Consider the following 27,265-nt stretch of genomic DNA (forward strand, 5'->3'; position numbering starts at 1 on the left):
GACAGACTGTTCACAACATTTGATACCTCTTCAGTACCAGTAATATAACTGTTTTGAATGAATAGTGCTGATAAAAACTGATCAGGAAAAAAAAGAAATAGAAGAATAACAGCACTGAAAATGTACGCAAAGAGGTCTGAGAGCTCCTTCCTGTCAGAGCAGAGGATGAGATCAGCCTCCATATAACAGAGATGCTAAATTATTGTTACTGCCATGTCATGCCATTGTTATTGTTTATAAAGTGCTGCCGATGCATGTGTTATATGTCACATTAGAGGCCAATGCTGCTGTGTTACAGCTCACACCCGTGACGCCTCTTTTGCATTCGGAATGCTGATGTGCCATCTAAAATCACACACAAAGGGAATTCATAACGGTCCTATAGCACAATCTCTGTATAAAAGGGCTTAGAGGGAAACATTGTCAAAATGAAAATTTCCAATTCCTTATTTCCATGGCCTTGAAAAGTTTAATTAATATTTGCGAACATGAACTACTCTCTGTCAAGGCCAAAGCGGGAGAGGTGAGTCTCAAACTTTTGCAGTCATCAAGTATAAAGTCTGGAGCTGCTCCGTAGACAATTTATGGGAGCCTGATTTTGTGGATCCACAGAATTTGTTTTCTTTTTTATACTCATATGAATTTTATTCTATTGTGGTGTTCTCAGTTCTGAAGAGCCCGGTCATTAAAAAATCCAGCACTTGGGCGGTGACTTGCGGCATCAGAAACCAACAAAAGGCATCCTTTAACGCCAGCATGATACGCGGCTGGTTGCTGTTATAGTTTTAGAGGGGAAAACGCAGCGGAAGTCCAACTGGGGCGGGTGGGAGCAATGGTGGATGAGTCCAACAAACACCGACTTTTACCCAAGAGAGCACTGTTCGCATCCTGTCAGATTCTACAGCAAAACCCTATTCTTTTTTCCAAAACCTAACCATGTGCTTTTGTTGAAAAAAATATCAATATGTGATGAGATCGGAGTGAGAATGTGTTGTTCTGAAACAGAAAATGAACCCATATACTCAGAACATTCCCCTGGGTTCGCTTAGTGTCATCTATGACATCCTTCCCAATTCTGTCTATGGAGCAGCTCAAGACTTTATACTCTGACATCACCTATTTGACTTCTAGCACTCTAGTTGTTGGATTTGGAAAAGAGTTGTTCATGTTTTCTGGTATTTTTGGACAGTCTTGGACCATAGGAATAACATGTATGAATACTGAAAATGGACGTAGTTCCTCTTAAAGTCTACAAACTTGCCATTTCAGATTTGTGCTGCAAATTTTCCCTACATGATAAACATGGGAAGAGCATATCCACTATGCAAAGCAAAATACAGAATTTCTGCCTCAGAGAGTAATCTTTTTTGTAACATCAAATCCTTTCCCAATAACATCTCTTCACAGTCTGCTCTGCATCAGCCCTGCTTACACCTTGAGCCCCTCCATCACCACTGTACATGGTAAGCACCCCTGCGAGGCTGTGGGCTGGATCTCACACGAGCCACAACATGTTATGCTTGGTCACCACAACATGGACATGAGTAAGAGCTGAAATCTGGCCGTCTGAACAGACTGCCATGAAATAATATGCACTTCAAAATCAATTCTGCTGCTCAGCAACGGGGGAGCTTCTAAATGTAGATCCATTTTGGGGCTGAGTCTCATTAATTGCACTTTCTCAGAGCCACAGACACACACATGGGTCATAAGCTAAAGATACTATGTAGGAATCAAACAAAACAAGCACAGTGAAATCAACCAGATCTCAAATCATCTATTACCAGGCTGTTTCTGTCGGCTGTTGTCCAAATATCCTGACTAGCGTCCACTGGGCATTTTAGACCCATGTGTGCAACTCATTTGCAGTGCAAAACAACAGGTGCAGAAGGACTGTCAACCAAAAAGGTTTATCCAAAGAGACCTGAAGAGATCCCATGAAAACATACATTATTTGAGTCACACAGGTCAGCTGTTGTGTGCGCCTTGAGCCCTGAATAATGCATCAGCCCAAATTAAAGAGTGTTTTACACCAGTGGAGAGACAGGAAGACAAACTGATGCACCTTTCATATTTTGTGTATGACACTCTCTGGTGAACATGCTTTCAAATGATGTGGACCATTCATATGAGACGGCTGTCACTGGTTAATCTGGAAGTCTGTAGTTTCCATACACATCACTGCTGAATGGCAGAATTACATAAATCAGATCAAACAAAACTGAGTTTCTGTTTAGTTTCTATCTCTGACATGCTCTCGCTCATCGGCTCTGTCTCTTCTCATAAACAACATATTAACATCAATAGCATTAAACTAAAGTCCTATTTGTAAACAACCCACTGGCCAGAGAAAATGTTGGCCTTGGACATTTCTGCAAACCATGGATATACATACCAAAACACTGTGGTTGTTGTGTGGTTCACTTCAGGCCAGAAAACCATTTGGTTATGGATGGGAAGAGATCGTGTTTTGGCTTAAAATGCCTAGTTTGGGGGGATACAATCCCAGCAGGAAAAGCAGCAATGTATCTGTAAAAAATAACGGCTTTTTGTGGCACTATTCCCGTCAGGTCACTACATAACTCCCATGAACCTAACAAGCTGGCGGAAACATGGGTTGCTACAACACCCCACGGCTGGAGCCTAAAAAGGCAGACAGAAACAGCAATGACTCGCCAAAACACAACCATATTTGTTGTTTGCTGGTTTCAAACAGTAGTCCACGGTAGTTTACAGCTTGGCAGCCATCCATCCCCTCCATACATCGCTTTAGAAATACTGATGTGATAAGTATAAAACGTGCAATGTGACGTATTCATGGTTTGCAGACACGTACAATTCTAACATTTTCTTCTAGCGACCGTGTTGCTGTAATAGAAACACCTGCTGAGTAGAGAAGTGTCAGATGTGTGTTCCACCCTGTTAGGTAGAAGAGTCACAAAACCAGGTCGATTCGTGCTTGTTGACCCATTCGCTTCAACTGTAGCTGCATGTTCGATCCCTGTCACTGTGTCATGTTGAAAGACATCTCCATAGCGACCCAGGTTGAATAAATAACCAGTCTGTCACAACCCAATCCTTAAAAATCATATTCAAAATGACTTCTTCCCTACCTCATCATACCTGCATCAATACTATTTACACTTGCGACAGTTACTCCTTTTGAGGAAGACATAAAATAATTGGACTTTTTTCACTACCATGTGTGTGAAAACACGGTAGTCTTGCACTGACAATGGCAGGGGAACAAATGAGGGATTATTCTGGAGGTGTGTGATGCCTCTCCTGCAATGAAGTTCCTCACACTCCATTCTGCGTGAATGTAGGTGACTCGGAGAGCCTGAGCTGATCCCAGAATTCCTCATTATCTGCCCAGCGGGGAGGATCAGGTCCGCTCGCTCTGTCTCAGAGCATGCTCGGCCCGGTGAGACGAGCCCCAGAGGAGCACAGTGCTGGGCCATCGGGGGCAAGCCAGGTCTGCTCATTATATCTAACTCATCCTTGGCATCTCTGCAAACCAAGTGCCACTTAGTTCCCACAGGAGGGGTCTGGGCTGGATCACTGACGAGATGGCAGAGCAAACAGCAGAGTGGTAAAAGGAAAAGCTTTACATCAAACGACAACACATGCGGACAGGCGCATACTGTCCAGCACTCCACATACGACGTGAATATTACAACATATGGGGATATCACACTTACTTGGCGCCAGCGTTTATTTTCAGGATAATATGTAATTAATGGTAATAATGCTGCTGTTTGTCAGAACCAGGTTAATACCAGGTATAGTGACACAGTATAAAAAGTACGTTAAGATTTCCATGCCTCTGCCATAAGTGTTTGAAAAGGCAACAGACTGCATCATATACAGCAGGCGGACTCGCCTCTTCAGCAGCAGAAACAAGACAAACACAACATGGGTGTGGTATAGCCTTCAAGTAGAGTATGTATTTACATATTTATTTGTCAGTAGATAGAATAAAAAGCAGTTCTTCCCTTTTTTTCAACAGTAACTGAGAAAAATTCACCAATGTCATTTAGCTTGCGGGGCAAGTGCAAATACATAACTCAATGAATAAACATACAATTTGAGTGAAGCGTGTTGTTTCATTTATCAACTCTATTTCTGGGATAAATGAATGCAGCCTAGCACAGCAGGTGGATTATGCAAGTGCGGAGTCTTGGGCCTTCGGCTAGGGGCCAGTGCCCTCTATTTCCCTTTACTTTTTTAAAAATATTATCCCAAGTTAACTCTGGGGCTGTGGCAAGTGCCGGCTGGTGCAGCCTATGCGGATGTGGTGTCTTCCATTGCAGTCACAATTAGCCTCAGAGAATGGGCATGACGCCAGCCAACACTGGTCTCAGCACATCCAAAACACTTCAGGTAAACACCACAATAAGCTAAGAAGCAGAAATTAGAAATTGTTTTGTACCCCAACACAGTTGCTATAGAGACTGTTGCTAATTAACTGCACTCTACCCCAGGATAACAAAGGGCTTAAGGGCACTCAGGGCGGCTCCTCTTGTGATGAGCTCTGTGTATGGAACACTATGCCATCCCCAGGGTCTCTCAAATACAAAATACCTGTCTCCTTGTAGCCAACTTTCATCTCAGATGCCATGAGAGGTTTGGTGTGGTGTCGGTCTGAGGCTGTTTTAAACCCAATGGACCTGGATTAAAGCCCCATATCAGCCTCGCCATGATTAGCTGAACCCTTCCTCTCTTAAAAGACAAATCGCTGGATGTTTTAGACAAAAATCAATCCCTTGTAGCAGCATGAAGGACCACTTCATAGGTTACTTATCATCTCTGACAGCATTGCAAAGAATTGCACTGTTAGCAAGGAGCCTTGTGCAAATGGAAATCCGAGGCATCCTAAAAAGAATACACATTCATGCAGCAAACAGAGCATCTTTGTTTTTACTGGGGGCATGCAGCCAGGGTGTGGATTTCATTTAATATTTTTTCCAGTTGAGATCTCTACAGTAAAGCTGCCTTCATACATTCGGCAGCTTTTTTTTTTTTTTTTAATTTCTTACAACAATACATCTATCGTCCTGCACCCCATAGTGAACAGGATAGGTGTGAGATTTGTATTGGCTCACCTGTCAGACTTGGTGTCTGTGGTGACGAAGCAAAGTACTTGAATCTACAACACTAACCATGTCAAAAATGCCTCACGCACCAAATTATTTTGCAATTAAATAGTGAAATCTGACTTTTAGTTTTAAAATATTTTCACGCATTTGATCAGTCACATGCTGCAGTGAGAGACGTTACATTTTTAATCTTTACAGGGGAGGTACTTTAGAGTTAAATAGGAAAAAAATTAAACCATTTCTATGTAACAGAACATGTGAGAATGCCTTTACAGAAAATTTAAACATCTGTTTGCTTATTTTGACATAAAGAAAAATAAGAAAATGAACAACTGAGTCAAAAGCAACACCATTAGAGATTTTATAACCTTTTCTAACAACAAAAACAGTATACAGATATGTCTGAGGAATAGGAGGAAAAATAAGGAATTGAACCACATTCCAAGCATTCCTCAAAAGATTCAAAACACGGAGTACAGGGGTGCTCCGACCAGGATTTTTGTGCCTATTGGGTCTATTTGAAGCCTTCTATTTATTGTGTAGCAATCTTTATTTATTTATTTTTGTATTCTTACCTGAGTTTGATCCTTTTCGTACCCAGATCTATAAAAAAATACTATTTGTATGATTTTGCTAGCACTAGCATGCTTTGATTCAATGCAATTTGTGATAAAACTACTACAGCAGCAGCTACAACCCATACAGTCTGTGGTGTGGTGAAGTCGAGCACTTTGTTTTTAACTGAGTTCAGCAGTTTAGCGTGCCGAAATGCCACCAAAATATTCAACAGTATAGCTTTACTACACACCTGAAGAGGAAAAAGGTATCACATGAAGTACTCTATGGGTATCGGTGTACCTTGGAGGGTACTGGTAAACATTACCCAACCTTAGCGTCATGTAGAGAAATTGTCTTGCTTGTTTTGCGTCATCTGATCCGCCTTTATAGAGACTACCAATCAAACTATTAAGCACAAATAGCGTCTGCTAACAATCGGCGGCTGCTAACAATCAGCGGCTTAATCTGAGCACCCTTAACTGAGTTTGTTTTTAACACAGAGGTAATCCATACAGCCGGCCACTCCCTACAGCTACATCATTTCTAACTTGTCCTGATGCCTCTAAATGACACAATTTATAGTGCTAGAGACCATGAAACCATCCAAAACACACTGTACTGTTCCTGCTCTAATTTTATATTGTGCTCTAAAAACGGACTTAATATGTTTAAAATAAACTGTGGCTGCATTTTTTTTCCTTCAAGAAAAGACCCGTGGCACCTTTAGCGCCTTCCTAGCTTTGGGGGATTGTCACAGTTCATGGCATGATGGGATTGGCACTGGGATGCAGCAACAGTTGCAGGGCAGAACAAAAAGCCCCGGTCCCCAGAAAAAGCACCATTACATCAGACTGATACCAATCTGTCTTCTGTAACAGTCACAGCAAAACTCTGATATGTTAAGAAAGGGAAATGCATCTATAATTCTGCCTTTAATCTATAATAAAAAACATTAAAAATTGTACCTCCCCTGTCACAGTCAACAGCTGAACACTGGTGGTCAGCAGCTGTCATTATTTTGCATCATGAAACCGTGTATCTTTTCAGTTTGCACACTCGAAGATGTAAGAAAATCATTTTGCTCTTGTGTCAAACAGTTCTGACTCAGTAACGGTAGGACAGACAGCCCTGTGATTCAGCTACTGGTGAGACAATGTGTAACCAGATACAAAGCACATCTGGCAGGACCCAACTCTATTCAACACTGCAGTTGTCTCTTCAGCACATTTTAAGGTAGATTCAACACCACAAAAACTAAACACGTCTTTGGGTTTGTTATTGGGGGTTTGAATGTGTCTTGAGCAACGATCCTTGTTTTGAGAAAGAAGACTTGACCGTTTCAGTTTGTGAATTATATATTTAAGTCTTGAGGGCATTTTCACACAGTAGATTTCAGTGGATTGTGTTTTGCCTCGGTTAATGTCAAAATCAATGCCAGTTACAGTAATTCTTTATAATTTGATTGTAGAATTTTAAAGATAAGCAACTAAAATCTATATTTAAATTCTTGCATTTTGCCATTTGATGCAGTAAATGTAAATCAAATAGAGTTTCTACTTGCTCATAAACTGTCAAAAAGAATATCTGACAAATATAATGTCTACCAGAAAGCTGAACATTTGCATCATACTGAGGATGTCCACTGACTAACAGCAAGGCTTGCACTTAGTACTGCTCATTTATAACTCCACAAAAAAAACCTGCCATGCTTTAATCCAAAGCAGAGGGACAGCTTCTCTGGCAGCCTCGCTCTGTGTGGGGACGAGGGAATTGGAGGAAGAGACAGTGGGGAGGGTCCTGTTGTCTGAGCCCACATCTTTGTAGTGGCAGCTGAGGGGTTTCACTGCAACTCCTACAATTTACATTTCGTTTGGCCGGAGCGGGTCACATGACAGCTGCAAGCGAATGCTCTGAGGGGCTTTCTGCTTTCACTTGACACTGACTGACTGGCTGTGAGACGGTCCAACACCACAGAGAGAAAATATTCCCTCTTTCCATGACATCACCCAGCCAGGAATGGGGGAAATGGAGGGAGGAGAGGGGGCACAGCTGGTGGCAGCCGCAGTACCATCTGCTACTGACTAATAGTTCATGCTGCTTTACTTATAAACTTGCACTTCTGTGAACCAGTATAGTGGTCACCATCACAGAGCACATCACAGATGAATTTGACAGTCTTAGAATATTACCTTACTGGACACAGCCACGTATTGATGCTTTTATTTTAATTTAAAAGAATATTTTTTAAAAACGTTTATTACATTTCTTGCTGCAATGTAAATGAAGTGATAGATACCACTCTTATGTATTTCTGATTTAAAAAAAACTACAGCAAGAAAGCAGAAAAAACAGTCCTGTGCACAACCACCTGTAAAAGCACAACTTGTCTTTTTTACACTTTGTTTATTCCATTAAAAAAATAATGAGTTACAACATGTTAATTAGGGAGCTTTAGAGGTGCTGCTAGGTTGATTTTGTTTCCTTTGGTCAGAGCCAGGCTAACTGTTTCTAGTCCTTATGCTATGCTAAGCTAAGCTAATGAGCTGCTGGTTGTGACATGAGTAGCAGTGATGTGCATAAACTTGGTCATGTTTTTGGTGAACAGTGAACTAAATGTATCTGTTTCCAACGAATGAATGTAAAAGTCGTTAACTCTAACGACATCCGTTGCACGTTTTAAGAGGAAGGAAATGCTGTTTGAGGGTGGGAACAGACTTTTACACGCCACCTGCATGGCTAGTGCAACTGGCAATTCAGACAATGCAGCCATCGGTACTGCCAAAGCCAGTTTATGTGAACATTTGAAGGACTAATGAAAAAGAAAAACCTCAAATTTCTTATCCAAATTGTGCCCGCAGGGTCTTAAAAACACAAGTCTGAATGAAGCCACATTCAAATCTGAATTTGGAAGGACACATTGAGTTGAAACATCCCACACACATCTTGAGAAATACCTGCAAGTCAATGCTGAAAATTCAAAAACAAAACAAAAAAACGCATCAGAAATTAAACTAGCTGAATTTGGGGATTGTTAACTTAAACTAAAAATGTGAACTATGTACATGAACTCATTTTAATTTGCGTGAACTGAACTTTGAGCAAACTCTTGTGAAGTGTGAACATGCAAAACAGCACTGATGAGTCCATCTTCTCATTGAGCTCTCAGCAAGAAATCAAATAAAGGTATTCCACAAAATGTTAAACTATTCCTTTAAGCTCCCTCAGTTTTCACCTTTTAAAAAACATGCAACTACACAAACAATGCTTGGGTTAAAACTCACACGTACACACATCTGTACTCACCATACATCTTTCCCTCATCAGAGAGGATGATCTTCCGGCGTCCACAAGGAGGATATATGGCCAGGGCCTCCTGGAAGCTCTGTTCAATATCAGGGCTCCACACCCCCTCCGCATCGTTGTCCATGGGCTTGTCTGTCGAGTCACTCATCCTCTCCATGTCCTCGGCAGGGCTCTCACTACCGCTCCAGCTGCTGGGATCAATTGTGGCGGTTGGGCTCTCCAAGCTGACGCCTGGAGCAGACTAGGGAGAGACCTGGAATTCCCAAATAAACAAGCACAACCAAACGGTCACCCTCCACAACAGAACAGCGGACATCTGCTTCCAAACACACACACACGATGGAAAAGAAAAGAAAAAAAAAGAAAAAAAAAAAAAAAACAGAACACGCTGTTAGTTCTGTTAGTTGAGAGCACAATATGGAGCTGAAGCAGCCAAACAAGCTTGGACATCGCCAAGAATGTTGCTGACTTGATTTACGCTGGATGTTATGGGTTTAAACAATTGAGCGTTTTCTCCCATGGACTTTTAATACTTTGATCCATTCTTACTAAATGACAGAGCACTAAATAGTCACATTTAAAACTTGTGTCGAGATCAGAGAAATGCTGAAAGATAGACTATGAAGGATTTTCCTAAAAAACAATGACCGGACTTATACTGAAATAATCCCTCTAAATCAGCACTTATCACCCACTAGAAGTGTGTCGTAGTGTATTTATCTGCAGACAATCTGTCCTCTGCCTTCTTAGTTTCTTCTTATTGATGTTTATGGGTGTGTGCCCCCACAGCGCTCAGGTGAGGGCGGGGCTTTATAAAAAGGTAGCGACCAGGGTTTCATTTATAACCTGAGGTTTCTACCGTTTTTTTTCCCCGTTAAAGGGTTTTTTTTGGGGAGTTTTTCCTTATCCGCTGCGAGGGTCATAAGGACAGAGGGATGTCGTATGCTGTAAAGCCCTGTGAGGCAAATTGTGATTTGTGATATTGGGCTTTATAAATAAAATTGATTGATTGATTGATTGCTTAGGATCCATACTAAAATATACGTATGGGCAAAAGCCAAAAATGGTGTGCATTTCAATCAGGCTTCCACCTCACTATCTGTCACCAATCTCCCGTCTCCAAAATGTTCATACACATGGGTCAAAGTTTCTCCCGTCAAGTCTGTATTTAAAGTTCACACCTTTGCCATGGGAAATGGCGTACGTCTCTTTCAGGCCTTGTTTTGTGCGTATGCTATGTTTATAAATGAGACCTCAGGTGCCAGGCCATAAGCAGCAGGCATCCAAGAGACACAGCGCAGAAAAAATGCAAATCTAGCAAGGCAAAACGCCAAACGAGAGTGAATCTGGGATTGGCTTTTACTTTCACTTTCGCTGGCAGGTGTTTACATAAAGAAACCGACAACCTTGCATCGTAAACCTTTAAGATTTTCTGAGTAATGCACCACCTGCCTGAGAGACTAGGTGAATCCATGAAACACTGTACAGTTTAAAAAACCATGGAGCGGGTGAAATTCACCCTCAATTCACCTGTGTGGTTGCTTTGAGATTTCTGTAATTTAACAAGCTGTGACAAGTATCCCATCAGATTTGTCACCCTAAAAGTTGCTGAGCAGCATTTAAGACTTCCCCAACAGGTTAGACCATAGCTGTAGTTGTGACCTTAGGTGTACATGTGTGGAAATCTGTGATTGTGTAAAAGACAGAAAAACACAATGTTCACAATGAAGGGAAAAAGGCAGTGTTATGGCTCATGTCGCCAGTCAGCCACAGCCATCACACCATGACGGCATACAGAAACTACAGGTGCAACACGTTGGCAAATCAATCAACAGAAGATTACTCGGCAACTATTTTGATAATTGAATAATTGTTTTAATCATTTTTTTAAGCAAAACAGCCAAAAAATTCTGTTTTCATGCTTCTGAAATGTGAGAATTTCATGTTGTTCTTTGTCAAACATGATGAACTGAATGGCTTTTGCATTTCTGAAATGTTGGTCGGTTGAAAAGATGTCACCTCAGGCTCTGAGGAATTACACAGCATATTTCACCATTTCTGTTTTTGTTTTTTTTTTTTATCTGCAAAACAATTAATCAATTAAACAGGAACATAACGGGCAGATTATCTGAAAATGAAAAAATCGTTTGTGCAGCCCCAGTACAAGTCAGACACTCGAGCCACACAGAGAAGCCAGAGGAGGTTTTTTCTTTTTTAAGAAGAAGGGGAAAAAAAGGCTGGAGACCTGCAGGCATCACAAGAAAAGTACCGTTTGCAGACTGTGGCTCAATCCAAGAACCAGCCCCCTTTGTGCATCTTACCAAGCTGCTCACACAGCTGGAGAAAGTCTCATCTCACCAGTGGCTATTGACAAGACCAACAAGCTCCTGGGTGAATCTGCAGCTAATAAACTAAAGACTGCATCATTATGCGGTGACAGCATCTGGAGCCCAATGAGTTGCATGTCCAGTAACATTAAACAGAAGAATATCCCACATTTTATTGGAAATGACTATAACACACTACAGCTTCATGAATGCTGGGCACCAGAGAACCGTGTGTGTGTGTGTGGTAAAATGAGATTCAGCAGTGTTGCGGTTAGTATAAACTGTGTGGCCCTCATGAATGGAGAGCATTCTGCACATAATGGCTTAAGCTGCCACAGAGTCCGACCCGGGACTTAAGAGACTTTGACAGAGTTTATTGGGGTGGTTGAATTACATAAGACAGAAACATCAGAATTTAATTCAAATGTTTTGTGTTGAGTGTGCCGTGAGAAGAATATAACTCATTATCGTGAGTTTATACTTGCACAACTTTTAGAGGCAGTGGTGTGCTGGCTCGGAGGGTGGATAAATCGCCAAACTGGACACAGCAGACACGCCAACAGTTCTATTTATAGTTCACTGGGTCTGCGCATGGGTCGATTTGTTTTGTGTTGACATGTATGGTCCGCATAGTCATTGTGCATGGTCATACATTTTGGGCTGCATATAAAGAGTCTGCTCAGACCCTCTTTATGGGAAACAGGCCTTTGCAGCCATGCATGTGCGGAAACTCAAGTTTGACTTTACAAGAGATTAAGTGCTATAAAGTTATTAGAAAAAATAGAAGGAATGTAAAAGTTTTCTCTGAGGACTTTCCAGTTTTTTCATCAGATTATCTTGCAAATGCAAATGAGCATCTTGAATGTGTCCATGCAAGAAAAAGGAAACAGCAAACAAACCGGCAAATTCCAAGCATGTAAGACAAAACTGTCTTAATTATGGGTAAATAAATAATGCATGCAGGGCAATGAATGTTTGAAAAAGCTTGCTCCGGGGCACAGCGACTGAACACAAAAACATGACAGAATACAATGACGGCACGTCATCTGAAAGGCAAGTTCCCAGAGGGACTAGGCAAAGCAACAAGTGGATAAGACATCCATGAGTAAACTAAAGAGGGAAGTCTCTGACAGGCTTCATACTCAACACTCATTTAGGCTGTGTTTTTCATTGTCCAGTGCAGCTGTCTAGTGTAGCTGCCCCTGCTTCGCTCACACTGTGCTACAGGGAGTGTTATTTTTTGTTTCACGTCTATATTCACTTAGAAACTGTAAGTACATGATTCTATATGGGTGTTAGAGTTGCTGTTGGCACCCTCTCTTGTGTTTAATGCTTTCTTTGCATATGCCAAGTAGGATGTGTGTTCCCTGTTCAGGCTTGGTTCCAGCAGGGCTCTGCCCATCCCACTTCCTGCTTGGATATCTGGAGATCCTGATTGGAGCAGCACCTGTCCAGCCCTCCAGTAGGAGTAACAATTCAGGGGACCTGTTATAAAGACTTTCTTTGCGACTGAGATTTTATTTGAACAGCCCGCCTCTATGTCTCTCTGTGTTGTGTCAAACCAGGTAGACACTTGCTGATTATCTGAAGACTGGGTTATTTATAGTTTCCACTGTTGAAGCACTGATCGCACACACCATTAATATTCCCATGTTTGGAAACACTAGATACAGGGGTGCTGTTTCCACTGTGGTTTGTAAGGTCACATGGTGAAGTTTCAGCTCTCCTTTGGTTTGCTTTAGACAAAGTTAGTAGGTGCTCTTATTTTAAATAGTCCTTTTTTGGTTATATTTGTTGTTTTGATTTAAACAGCACCCACTGGCCCTTTCTTTTCCTTTCGTAGTATGCCGCTTTATTTGTGTATGTAAATTTCTAAATTCCTTGTCAATAAATGTCAAGTAAATGATTACCAGCTGCAACAGCGCTGCAATGGCTGGCATCGTTTTCAATTTGTGAGTCATTGTATGTCATTATGGCACGAGACACCTACTGTAGAGGGAACTACCACAGAAGCCGTTGTGAGTATTTTGCCCCATGTTTTTTATTTTTATATATCTATCTGTCTGTGGACAGATTTTGTCATTGCAATAGCCTCAAAACTGTGCAAGATGTAGGCATGAAACTTTACAGGTGTCATTGAGATCAAAATGAAGGCAGAGTTCGAAGATGGGTGTGGTCTGAGCAAGGGGGCCAGAAGTAAAGGAAGTAGGGAAGGGGGCATTGGCCACCCCACTTTACGCCCCTGGCTCACATTCGTTTCAAGTTGTGGATTGCCGTTTCGTGATCTCATCACAAGATGGTCTCTAGTTTTATTCTGTTTCCCCTTCCCTAGCAATCTGGATCGTAATTGGGCTGTGAGCACTGTCAAATGTTTCTGAGTGCACAACAACACTGTGGCTGAACGACTCCAGCGTGCACAGTGTGTGATGGGATGTGTGAGCTTAACACACATCTGGTGTAAAATCAAGTGACATTGTCCTCCATTTTGCATTTTTACATGCAAATCAAAGTCACGCTGACATTCAGTAACATGCCGACTGTAAGTAGAGCGACTTTATCTGCAGTCGAGCTCAAGACAAACAGAAACAGATTGGACTTTCAATATTTCAAGAAATCTCAGAGTTTGTGTCAGCTGTCAAACTGTTACTGCCTTTATTCAAGATCCAAAATACTTTTATGTTTTACTTCCTGTACTAACAATTCACTGAGGTCTCTCTCTTTTCTCAATCTCTCCCTTCTTTCCAGACAACTGCTTCCTCCCTGAGCAGGATCCTATTCAAGCAGCACAAGCTGTCAGGAAGTGGGAATAGTAGCATATGTTTCTTCCAGCATGTCAGTTCATGAGGGGGAAAGGGGGGATGGGAGCAAGCTGTTGGGGGAAAAAAAAAACTCCCAGAGAGCGGAGAGAGCTTTTACTGAATTCCGTTTTTGTGTGCCGACTGCTGACACAGCAGAACTAACTCACAAACTGATGAGGGAGGGGAAAAAAATTCCCATTTCAACCACTAACAGGCTGGGACTCTTTCTAGATGTGCTCCTCTCATCCCAACCAAATGATGAACTGCACTCGTATAATCACTTCCAGCTTACATTTTCACAGCAAGATGGGGCTCTGAAGAAAATATTTGTTTCTATCATCATCAAAGTCCAAACATTAAATTACATTGATACTTGTAACAGCTAAAGCACTGTTCAAAATGCTGTGCACATTGCACTGACATTTCTTTCTCTAAGGTTGCTGCCAGCATGTTTCAATAAAGCTTTATAATGTCTATTCTACTAAAACATCCTTGAGCACAAACTCATTTCCACAACTTCAAAACTATAAGTCTACTTTTATCCCAAAGTTGGCAAACATTATGTGTATCTTTCTAAAGCTCGTTCAAAAATAGCATTTATTTTCTATGAGCACTGGTTCTCCATTTTATTGTATAAAACTGCACCAGCTCTCCTATCAATAAATGCTGGAGCTACAAAGGCTGTGCAACATCTCAATATAACCATTGTGCCTAAACCAAAATCTGTTTCAGAGAGCGTTTAACGAGGCAAGTAAAATGTCAAGAATCTTGAAGTAGCTAGATCACTGAGTGTGTCCCAAATCACTCAACATGCAACAGATAAACATTAATACTTCTCTTTTACAAAAATGACCCGATAAACAATGTTTCTCCTGAGGGCTTTTCTCTAACATCAGATCAAATGTGTCTTCAGGATGCTGATTATCATCTGAGGGAAAATAAAACAAGTCAACCAGCACAAACAACAAACCTGACAACACTGGATAAAATGACTGTTCAATGTGGGAATTTTGCTCCATTTTTCTGCCTCACCATTCTTTATAAAAGGCAAAATCGCTGAATGGGGGGACATAGTTGTCTTGTCTTCAACCAATAGCGGGGGCAGTACAACACCGAATCAATGTCAGCGTAAAAGGGACAGGCGGCAGGACAGGACCATGGACGGGACAGGTGTGACATTTGATGACGTCTTGTGCGTGTGAACTCCCGCCAGGAGGTTTTTGAAAGCAGCTAGCAGCAGCGAGCAGCTAACTCAAAGAATAAGAACATCGCAAAACATGTCTGCAAATTGTAATTACTATGGGATACGGAAGCTCCTTACCCTCCGAGAAGAGAACGAGATCATCTGCGAACGGTAAAGGATGGTTATTGCCATGTTATGCCATTGTTATGGTTTATTAAGTGCTGCCGACACATGTCATATGTCACAACAGAGGCTGACACTGTTGTCACACCTTTTTTGCTTCCGGGATGCCAGCTTATTCCTCCCTTTTGCACCAAAAGTAGCATGTGTTAGCTGTTTTTTTTTAACCTCTGCAAACCCACTAAAAAAAGGCTACAGACTCCTTTCCCATTGCCAGTAGATCAGTGCTGCGTACATAGCTCAGGAGCAGACCAGCAGACCAATAAGCCTTTCAGTGTGTGGTTTTTTTTTTGGTGTGTCACGTTCAAAGTCATGGCCAGGTTAGGTCGGTAAACAGTAGAGAGGAGAACAGAGTCCAGTGAAAACTGTGATTACGTCTTTTTTTTTATATATCTCTTACTTCATCAGTAATCAGTCTCTTTCAAACTCGGTGCAGATAAATTTGGATCAATGTTTGAGTGCTACTTGGGTGTAGATGGACAATATTTTGTGGTGGCACCTCATTGCATCTCGCCAGTCAAGTAGCTAAAATTAGTACGTTCACACAGGTGTTGAGTTCCCATCAATACCAATCAGAGGCGTAGGCGATAAATACCTGTGACTACTACGGAGTCATTTGACCCGGGTGTGAATGCCAATTAAAACCTTTGCCACTGCATTATAAAGCCAGATGTTAGCAGGTGTTAGTGGGTTTTTGTGTAGTGGAAAAGGGGATATACTGTTTGAGATCACACACTGGAGCTGCGTGATGCCACCATTGTTTGGTTCTGAGTAAAAATGCAAAAGTCGCATTAAGAAGGGACCTGTAGCGGCCCTTTAGCACAGTCTTTGTATAAAAAGGGCAACAAGCTAAATCTGAAGTTTCACTCACAAGTGAAGTAATAAAAGTTTAACCTGCAAGCCACACAGACGTTCTCAAACTATCACTTTTACATTTTGTCCAAGAACAACCCAGCTGTGTGTCACACATCACCTCACATCTACTCTTTCCTTTAGGTCAAACTGGTAGCTGTTTTTTTATTCAAGCAGCACAATGCCTCAAAAGATGTCCAAATAATGTTTCTGGCTCCTTTTTTTTTTTCAAACTATCCTGATCCTTTCTTAAACACTGAGAATTCATTTTCAACAAAATCACAAAGTGTCCTCAGTTTGATAAAAACTAACTTTAACTTTAGCTTGGTGGCCGCGAATAACAGATTTCTGGAGAATGTGCAAACTAATCATTTATATGAACAAGAATAAAATATGAGCGCAACAATTTAGCAGTCATGAATAAGTCATTGAAGCATTTGATAGTCATTTAACGTATGGAATCTTAAATTGTTGGTAACATGATGAGAACTTCTGCTACGAAAGGTTACATGTGTTTACATTATATGTTCAAATTAATGCTACTCCTTCATTATGACATTAACTGACTCACTGTGCTTTGTACTTTAGAACCAGTTCTTATATAGTGTACGTGGGTTCAAGATATTTTACTGTTTGGATTTTACTGTTACTTATTATTCCACCTTTTTTCATTCATTCAACTCTTGTACCTCGATGCTGCGCTATTGAAACTACAATGTTGTTTATAAAATGTCAAATTATTACCAATATAATGTGGGATGTGGAGGAGGAAATGAGTGTTTGCAGTGAGGGAGGAAAAGGATGTGGGGTAGGGTTATTTATGTGTGCAGAGAAAATGGTGAGTGCGTACTTTTTCTTTTACATACCAGTAAACAGAACATCAACAGACTGATGTATTAAACTGGTAACCCTGTTGTCTTTATCTTCTCATGTCAAATGAGGATGGGGTTTGTTGACTTGTCCCCGTACAGACAGTGAAATAACACAGGATAAATGTCATCCCCATCCTCAAAAAAGGATTTGTTTCTTAGCATCCCGTGACATCAACTGGATGCTTTTGCCGTGTGCAACATGTATCTAACGTGGCAGGGTTGTCAATGCAGACGGTCTCTTAGTGCCTCAGAATCTGCGGACTAATTATGTCCGTCAAAAGAAAGTATGAATGTCATCCATAGAAACACTTGTGGCTTACAGATAATTGCATACTTCTGTCTTTGCAGGGCGAACACCATAGAAATGGTCTTATTTGTGAGATGCAGGATGGAGATGGCCTGCGATGCAATAAGTGAATGTAGTAGCTAAGCAGAGTAGTAGCTGTGACATGGCATTATGGGAAATTACACTTACCGTGAGATTACATAAACCACTCACCAAGCTGGAATCCAGCTCCTTAAATTAAGAGAACCCATTTCACCCATCAGACAGAGCAAGGTAATGAAATAGCAGATGAGAGGTCTCAAATGTAATTTTCCATGTGGAGCTTTTGTGCCGTTATCTCAGAGGGTGCAATAATGATTCTGTGAATGACTTTTGTGCACCCCATAATGGCCCACAGTAGTTAAGGCCACAGTGTGTAAAACTATAATTACCATGTGATTTCAAAACTCAACATTTTCAGCTTGCTGTAAAGACATATTCCGGCCTTTGCATAATTATTAAAAATATTCCATTTTGAAATACAAGTAACGAACTATGAACATTTGCAATGACTGAAATTCCATTTAGATTTTGAACAAATTAATTACCTCAGGAGAAGCATGTTTGTGGAATCAAGTCTTTGACAGCAGGTCTTTGAGGACCTTGAGATGCTGTTACAGGGCAAAATAAAATTAATCAAAAATCTATGGAAGTACCCTTTGAATTTATTTAGAGAGCTTTACCACACAAGGTTAAGTTGAGGCATGCAGCCAGTGTTCAAATAAATAAAAATCAACTAAACAGGTGAATGTGAGCCCTGGACTTTAATTAAAAAAAACTGGAGCACACACTTAACCTGCTGCAATTTCATTTAAGAAAATATAAAGGGGTGTATGGCTTGGAAATTTTTAATTACCACAAACATGTCAGAAACATCTCCAAACGGACTACAGTATGTCACCAAACTACACAAGAATGTCAGGACAAAACTATTGATTCTGTATTGGATTTTTCCTTTAGGTTTCATGAATAAATCTACAGGTTTGGAGTACAGATGAATGAATAAACAAGGTTTTCAATACCAATTTCCGCAGGTCCACTGGAGAGGCTAGAAAGCTTACTTATGCCGCCTCTGTTATTGGCAATGGCCTAGTGTTTATTTCATGCCTCTTTGAACCTGCAGGCTGAGATGCCGTGAATCTGTCTGATATCATCCCACTCAGATCTGAGGCCTGGATCCCACCGCCCAACAACCATCAGGCCACTGTGGGATCAATCTTTGTTTGCCAGAGAATAGGATTGATTTACAGGTTCTGTCAAAGCAGCCCTCTCTACCTGCCGCAGACTGAGAAACAGGTAGCAACAACATGACCTGGACAACATCAGATATGTCGGCTAAAGGTCTTTCACTCTGAACAACAGAGGGAAGATTGACTGTAATTCGAAGACACAAAAATTTCTCCTTCTGAGGATACATCCTCGTCCTGCCAAAATAGAAAAAAACACAATTCACCATTCAAACATGAAATGTAATGAAAGCTCAGAAGACATTTGCCTATCAAAAATTTGCAGTGCATTCCAGACAGCATACGCCCATGTCACCGTGGTGTGGAGTGCGAGCGGAACACATAAAGCTCAGGAAATTAAAGCTGTAAATAAAGGTCCGTCAGATAAAGGATCTCCTGACAGTTATGAGAGCAGAGCAGGCCGAGAGCTGGCCGCTGGCTCATTCAGGACGCGTGCGGATGGGCATGAAAAAACAAATCACAGTGATGAGCATGAAGGCCACCATTTGCATTTGGCTCTGCCAATTCACACCGACTTTCATCTCTTTTCTTCTTCTTCTGTAGCCATCATTTATCCCCTCATATACTTCTGTCTTTTCTGTCTCTCAGCATCCATCTTTTTTCTCTCCTTTATTTTTCTCACACTGGACTCATCAGTCATAAAACAGCCTCCTAAGAGGTGCTACGCAGACAGCTGAAACTGCCAAAATCAACTGTGATTCAAATGATTGTAGTTTTTTTAATTATTACTTCCCAATTACATATAGTGTGACTGTATTTTGGGAATGAATATATTCTGAGATATGATAGTCAACAGGTTCATTTGATGCTAAAACAACATATTGCCTAGCTCTAGGAAGTTGAGCTTTTTTTGGTCATTCATCTGTTTATTTGTACCTGAAGCACAGACTAAACAAAATTGTTTGACCTTAAATGTTAGTGTAGACAGTTGAGACTAAGTTATGGTACATAATAAACTTTATAAATCTCACTAAAGGGCCTATTAAAACTTTTCACAAGTATAAACAGAATAACCAAGGGAAATGTCACTAATAAATGAAGACTGTGAACACAAAATACCATGGAAATGAATAATGTCTGCACACAGTATACCAATTCAGCGCAGGTTGTTTGCCTTTTAAACTTTTTAGCCATGCACAGTTTCAAAATACTTTTGATCAGGTCAGCTATGTAAAAAGAAATCAAAATCCTGTGACTTCCTGGTATTTAAGCCACCCTTTTCACCACTCACCATTCACCAGCAGTACATTACACTCTACCAAACTAAAGCTAAATCAAAAATTATTTTCCTTGATAAAGCTACATCGAGGACACTGGCGTCACATGACCTTACTTATTTTGAAACTATTGCCTATGTCACAGAAAGTACTGAGAGTGAAACTTGTGTTTTGGATGTTATTATCATACTGTCGGTGATGTGTTGGTGTTTTTAGTTCAGTGCTCTGCACAGATCTGATACCTGGCCATCGACCCACCCATCGCCATCTCCTGCAATTTGAAGCTGGTGCGCCGCCTTTTTCTTGCAATGTCGGTGGGGGATGATTTTGGTGCTCTCTGAATTCAGCTCAAGATGTGACATTTGTATGATGGTTTGTACAAAGAAGACTTAATGTAAAGATACATATACAGCCTATGGTTTTACAAAGGTGCTTAAAGTTATTTTTTTATTTTCCGGTACATTTTCAACATGCTTGAATATGACCGCTATTAGAACCATATAACAACAAATAAGTTTAAAACTACAATTTGTCAAAAACACAAATTTTACTGGAAACCTCTCAAGTGACCAGCTGCAGGTTCCCGGGGCTCACTACACTGAAAACCTATCAACATCACTGCTTATCCTGCTGTGCCATAAAACTCTATTATTGTGCTAAAACTGGTAAAAACGCATGAATGGGTCACATCGCTGGATGATATGTTCCTTTTATGACATTGAACGTGAGCACTGTAGTTTTGACTCAGTCTTATGTGCAACATTCTGCTGTGTTACGTATTCACGAAAGCACTAAGTGCGTATCAATCCGCAGCTGAAAATAGTCTCCAACAGATATTTCACTTACTGCTGTTGAAGGAACTTCTGCTAAAAACTACAGTGCCCAGCTGTTCTAGAAAATCATTTAGACTTTTTAGAAAATTAAAATATATATTTGTGACCTGGTGATTTACATCTTTAATAGAAACAAATAGACTGAGGGCCACAGACAGGAAGTCGCAAAATATAGACACTATCCCACTGCACACAAAAAAAAAACACTCAGGCCTGGCTTTTGTATTTAGAAAGGTAACAATTGGCATTCACTTCTGGTATAAATGACTCTAGGGTTGTCATGGATATTTATTGGTTCCAGCACCAATCAGCAGAGATGGAAATACAACACCCAGGTGGGCATGCTAATTTTAGCCCCTTTGCCGATGCGATACAATAACATGCCACCACAAAAACACCATCCTTCTCCGTTCAAGCAGCACTCGAATATCGTTCAAAATTAAGTCTGCACCAAGATTGAGAGAGAGTGAATAAAGTCACTGATATAAAAAAAAGTAACCGTCGTGGCATTTACACTGGCCTTCATGCTGCTTTCTACTGCTTACTACACTGTTTTCCAGCCATGATGTCGAACGTGACACTTCCAAAAAAAAAAAAAAAAAAAAAAAAAAAGCATACTCATCTGCGTACACCTGTCTTGCCTCCTGGCAATGGCAAAGCAGTCTATTGCCAATTTAAACAGGTTTTCCTGCGTTTACAAAACCCGCATACACATGCTTATTTTGGTGAGAAAAAGGAAATATGAGAGATGGATTGGCACACCTTTAGTTTTGTTCATGCTTTTTGACAAAATATACAATATCAGCAGCTTATCTATTAATTTGACTAAACAAATTATTTAAAAAAAAAACATGGGATAATGAAGATGTATTGTTTGTTGTCAGCACAGCTAACCTTTGTTGATGATGTAATTACAAACCAACAAGACTCCTTGTTGAAAATGTCTATTTGGGTCCATTAAACAGACTAAACAGAGACAGAAAAGTTTGGACAATGCAGCTCTCCATCGCTGTGTCCCGGCTCGGATTCCAAACTAATTTACCGGGCACAGCCTGCATATTAATGTTGGGAGCTTACCCTCCAGTCTATCTGTGCCTCCACTGAATCCAGGGCACCTTCAGGGCAGAGAGAGAGCCTGCCTGATCTGTGTCAGCCATGATAACAATACAGCGACCATTGATGAAAGGTCTTGTGGAAATTTATTACAAGCAACGACTGGGGAACACTGTGCCAGAGAGACTGAATAACCCACATTTGAATACAAGCCACAAATTATACACAGTTTCAGTAAATGAAGTGACTGTGTGCCTTTGTTCCATGGGTTTCCTTTCACTAGTGGAAAGCTGAACACCACCATGGCCAGCACTGAGAAAGGAAGTTGTTGAAGCTGAGATTTCCTGCTTTCATTGTGGTTAAGAACTCAAAATGTTTATAGTGGTTTCAGAAACTGACTCATCTAATGATTCATGGAGTACATATTGCTTTTTTTCATCTGTGTATGATCATGAGGCAGCTCATTTATTTGTCTTTTTATTCCAAAGAGGAATAGGTAGAAAAATACACGTCCCGGCTTCTTAATAACTTCTGAGGAGCTACATGTCAGTTATGAGTGGTTAAGACATTACACTGTCTAAATGCTGTTTTCCAAGAACGACTTTGATTGCCATATGGTAGAAATTACAAGGCTGTAATATTAAAGTGGTAAGCCTTCAAAAGGGTCAGAGAAGTTTAATCATTCGGTGCTTTATGTAGAACTAGAGAGGCTCAAACATGACTTGTTCCTTTTGAATGAACGGGCGCTGCTATAACTTGAGCAAAAACGGGAGCAGACAAAAATACAGCCTGTCTTCCATAAGTATGCACAAAGAGGAAAAAAAACTGTGTTGCACTTACTAAGGTGGTTGACAGGGCCAAAGTGCATTCGGTAGCTGGCAGTCATTTTATGGCTGCAGTACTGAAGCAGATTTACTAAGATGACGTCAGTGGCTTTGAGCCAGCTTTTCCTTTTTGGTGGCACTCTCCGCTGGCCTCAGTGGGCCCTGCTCAAACTGCTGAGCAGCAGCGCATACTCTAAAATTCCCTTTCTAGACCAGGGTTTACCTCAGGGCACACACGGTCTGGAAGCCTGCAGGAGTGTCCTCTTTTTAAAGCGTGCTTTGACCGCAGAGAACACTGATGTTTTGATGTGATTCTATCCCTGCCACACATCACATCTAATTACACAATTAATGACTCTGTGTCCAGCTTCAATTACAGATCACAGATTTTTTTTTTTCTAGCCTGGAATTTTCATAACAAAAAAAAAAAATATCGTGTATTATCATTTCAATTAAAACATGGGACACATAATGCGCTCACATTCCCATGAGGAATTTCACAGGCCCCTCACTACAAATAGAAAACATGCCTTGTTGCACGTACGTTTGTATTTTCAGTCGGGTGAGGGCTTTATTTCTAAAATCAATATCCCGTTCATACCCGAATGGTAAAGAGTGCAGCCCAAAAAACAATGCAAAAGCTGAGAACTACAAAAGCTTTTAACCGTCGTCAGTAACAAATATAATTTGAGACATGAAAACATCTCATCAAAACCATAACAACTAATTTAAGTGTTGACAAAGGTGCAACCGACAAACCAAAATTGAAGACAGGGAAATAAAGATGTCTCATCTGTGCACAAAAAACACCTGCTAAATAAGAAATAAGACTGCTTCACATTAGAGTGTGTCAAATTAATTGATAACCTGACGGCAGTTACCATTTCAATTATTACACTTCCGTATAAAATGTATATTTGCATGTAGCCATCCAAACTCCAGTAAAAATAATAATTTTTAAACTACTACAAGTGGAATTAAAATGATATTTTCTAACGAGACTCCATCCTGAGAGTATGAATACATCACTGCTCTAAGGCACCTGTTGCACAAGGCACGGACGACACAGGTGCTTCTCCTCAGCAGTGAGTTATGACGCTCATACACAGACTGCACCTCCTAATGTGCTATAATTAAAGACAGCCAGGAACCATTTGTGGTTATTCTAAAAAAATTAAGCTAATGACAATTTCAGGGGCTAAAGGGACAGTTTGGATCGTCTCTTCGGTGTCATTCATAGATTTAGCCTCACCGGCAGTATCAGTGTTTATTTACAACACTAAGTATGTTCCCTGGTGTCATAATAGCCGTGTTCTGTCAGTGTATGCAAAGCCTGCGCTGAAATAAGAGCTTTAAACAATTTCAAATACATGAAAATGTATACAGTAAGTAGACTAATGTGAGTGCACACATGATGCCAGGCTCATGAGACAAACACAAGCATGCACTGATATTTGCCATGCTTTCTTGCGAAGCATAAAATGAGCAAAGACGTGCGATAAATGTTTGGCCAAAATATGGTTTTCTTAAAGTCAGCAACCCTCAAACAATATCCTGCTCCAGTTAGTAACACAGTTCAATCTGTGCTTCACATTAGCACATTATTGTGTCCACACAGAGCTCACCAAGGCAGCAAAACCTGAACCAACACTGTAGTAAAGTTATCGTCTGTGTAGCCTATGATGCAATACATCCACAGTCTGTGTCTGCTTAAATTTCGCTTATGCATGTCATTAAAAAATAAATACAAGTCAGTGTAAAGGGCTGGGATTTTTTTGCCATGACTGATTCCAAATTATTTAAAAGTATAGCCTTATCATAATACACACAAAGACACAGGCTCAGTTTCATCATAGCTGCTAACATATCTATGTCATATTCTCTTTAACAAATTACATATGGTGCTTAATGTGCAGCATCAAAAAGCAGAGGGAGTTAAGAAACTCCTGGTTCCAAAGGTAAAGCCTCATACAGTCAAACAAAGACAACATCCTATTCTTGCACAAATGTTATGCAGGCTTTCGTCCAACAGGTCCACTGGTTGCATAAGCTGAAAACAAAGCATCTATTTCTACCCCTAATTTTTTTTCTTCTCCCAAGCCAGCAGATTTACACTGTGACATGTCTGGGGTTACGCCTGACTGCAACTCAGACTGTTTCCTGGAAATGATAAGAGCCCTTTCACGTTAATTAAATACAAAAACGTTGTCTTTTTCTTGTCTTTTTCTGTCTCATAAGCAGCAGTTAACTGCAAGAAAACGCATGTTTTACACTATAAAAGCAGAGAACGTGTGCACTTGCCATAACCAGCTGCTTACACATTAAAAACAAAAAGGGGTGGGAGGCTGTAGGTGCTGTAGCCAAAAACTTGTAGTAGCAGCAATAGTAGTAGTAGGGATGGAAAGTGGATTTTGTTCAAGCTTGTGCTCAGTTGTGTCACTTCGTCTGCTACGCTTGCAATAACACAAAACTCTAAGTTTCACAATCTTGTTTTTAAGAGAGGTATTATTTTCCTGAACACAAGTGAAGCCATGAGATGTCAAGATGTGTGTGACTACAGCTGACTTACAAATGGCACAAGTGTAGAGCTCACAGGAGAATGGATTTCATAACTCACAGCTGAATTAACGAGAGACACCTTGATTGAATCACAGCAGCATATCTGAGATGTGTAAACTGTGGCCTGACGACCTGACCAGGCTGTTTGTTCAAAGCAGCAAATATCCAGTGAGGTGTCAGGGGTACAAAAAAACCAAACAAATGGAGACTAACCAAAAAGTCTGGCACAAAGACTAGATCCTTCAGTGTTTGGTGCAACAGGGTGTACACCCACTTTTTAAGCCAACTTTACTGTTGCTAATGAAAGCTTTGGGACTTACTCTCATCCCTCCCTTTGCCTTTGCATAACAGCCTGTGTAATTTTCCCAGAGTCCTCAAAAAAAGTTATGAAATCATTGTCAGGAGTGAAATTTAGTGACACACAGCTGGGCATACAGTTGGAGGGAATTTTAGCTGAGCAGGCACTTCCCAAAGTGGAGGAAGGAAAAGGGAAACAATGAAGGAAACCTCAAATAAAAGCTGCACAAACACAAATTAATGCTACATTTCCACTTTCAATCAGACTTTAGCTATTTTTATACGATTTTAAAGCACTAAAGTGATGCAAACACATGTTTAATAAAGCAATATACACCATTGTTTTCTTTAAAGTGTAAGTTTTGAGGTGTAAGTTGCTCAGACAGGAGCTTTAATGCAGCAAACAATACAAGGAGTTTAAGCTAACCTTTCCCTCCAGTTCACTGGGTTCCGTTTAGAGTTACAGTAACAACATGGAGCACGCACACACACACACACACACACACACACATACACATACACAGTGCCGAGAGCGCTGACAAACAAACATTAAAACATGTACTTACACAGAACTTCGACGGCGATTTAAAAAAGCAAAAGCAGCGTGTTGAAGCAACAAGTCTCTCCACCGTGCTTTCTTCTTCTTCTCCTCCGAGGTGGTCCGTAAATGCTCCGGTGAAATCTCCCAACAACTCCCGGCTGAGCCAACTACGGAGGAGAGGAGAACAGCAACGTTTTCAATCGTCATCTTGTCCAAAAAATTCGTTATTCGTGCCGTGTATTTTTTTTTTCACTTCATCCCGATGCCGCTGGGACTTTGTGGGGCTCCGACACGGGAGCAGCCGGCCTGTGAGGCTCTTTATAGGGGCGTATGGTCGGGCTTCTTCACAAAAAATGTGAAAAATGTCAAAGATTTTCGCTGCTATGTCAAAGCTACAACAGTGAGTGTTCAAAGTGAGCACCCTGTTGCAAACAGCGACCGGAATCGGCCATGTATCTGAGCGATGGAAACAGTCGACCTAACGTTACTTCACGACATGGGAGAAAGAGTAAACACCTAAAATAAGCCGACATTTTTTTTCCTTAAATAAATAGTCCAATATTTCCCAAAGACGTCAACTAAAACCTCCACGAGCAGAAGTCTACAACCAGTTTGGATACCTGCAACTACCATTGAAACTTACCTCGTTATTGATATCTCATATACAAATGTCCCTTTTCTGAGTAATGGGATGTTACGGGGTATTTTTTTTCACTATGTCAAGTTATTCTGGTGTTTCTGGGCCAGCCAGGAAGGTGTAGGTGAATCGCTTCGCGCACTGACAGAGATGCGAAGAATGCTCGGAATGAGAAGAGGAATGAAATGAACGCAAAGAGCGAGTTTGCGCCGGGGCGGAGCGAGAGGTGGCGTCATCCCGAGCCCAGCAGCCAGCCTGGGCAGCGGCAGCAGCAGGAGGGACAGGGAGGGTACAAAACATCCCGAGAACTGACGCCTTCAGGGACACCGCCGAGCTCAGATTTTACAGCATCGATCCGAACACACTTATCAGTGCAGAACAAAGTCCCTCTCTGACAGGGGTGGAGGAGGTGTTCACACCTTTACACTGAGTCAAAGTAGCAACAGTACGGTGTAGTTACAACTGAAATTATCAACATTAACATATATTTAAACTATTAAAAGTAAAAGTAGCAACTCTGTGGCGTAGAAATACTCAGTTACAACTGAAATTATCGACAT

The 27,265-nt window shown here is 40.9% G+C and overlaps 1 protein-coding gene across 8 annotated transcripts in view; it reads right to left on the reverse strand.

Annotated features, from left to right (window-relative positions):
- tead1b (TEA domain family member 1b) overlaps positions 1 to 26,941 on the reverse strand; it is a 71,105-nt gene extending 44,164 nt beyond the window's left edge. For 2 of the 8 annotated variants that reach the window (XM_033611099.2, XM_033611023.2), the window contains exons 1-3: positions 26,712 to 26,935; positions 26,094 to 26,235; positions 8,961 to 9,213 (exon numbers count right to left, since the gene is read on the reverse strand). In XM_033611099.2, the coding sequence (XP_033466990.2) occupies positions 8,961 to 9,117 (157 nt within the window). In that variant the 5' untranslated portion in view covers positions 9,118 to 9,213; positions 26,094 to 26,235; positions 26,712 to 26,935. Of the gene's footprint in view, positions 1 to 8,960; positions 9,214 to 26,093; positions 26,236 to 26,711 lie in introns of all 8 variants that reach the window. The other 6 variants (XM_033611185.2, XM_033611274.2, XM_033611367.2 and 3 more) reach the window with 4 other exon arrangements.
- Positions 26,942 to 27,265: the final 324 nt, after the last annotated feature.

The sequence above is a fragment of the Epinephelus lanceolatus genome, chromosome 2 (genome assembly GCF_041903045.1).
Source record: "Epinephelus lanceolatus isolate andai-2023 chromosome 2, ASM4190304v1, whole genome shotgun sequence".
Lineage (NCBI taxonomy): Eukaryota > Metazoa > Chordata > Actinopteri > Perciformes > Serranidae > Epinephelus > Epinephelus lanceolatus.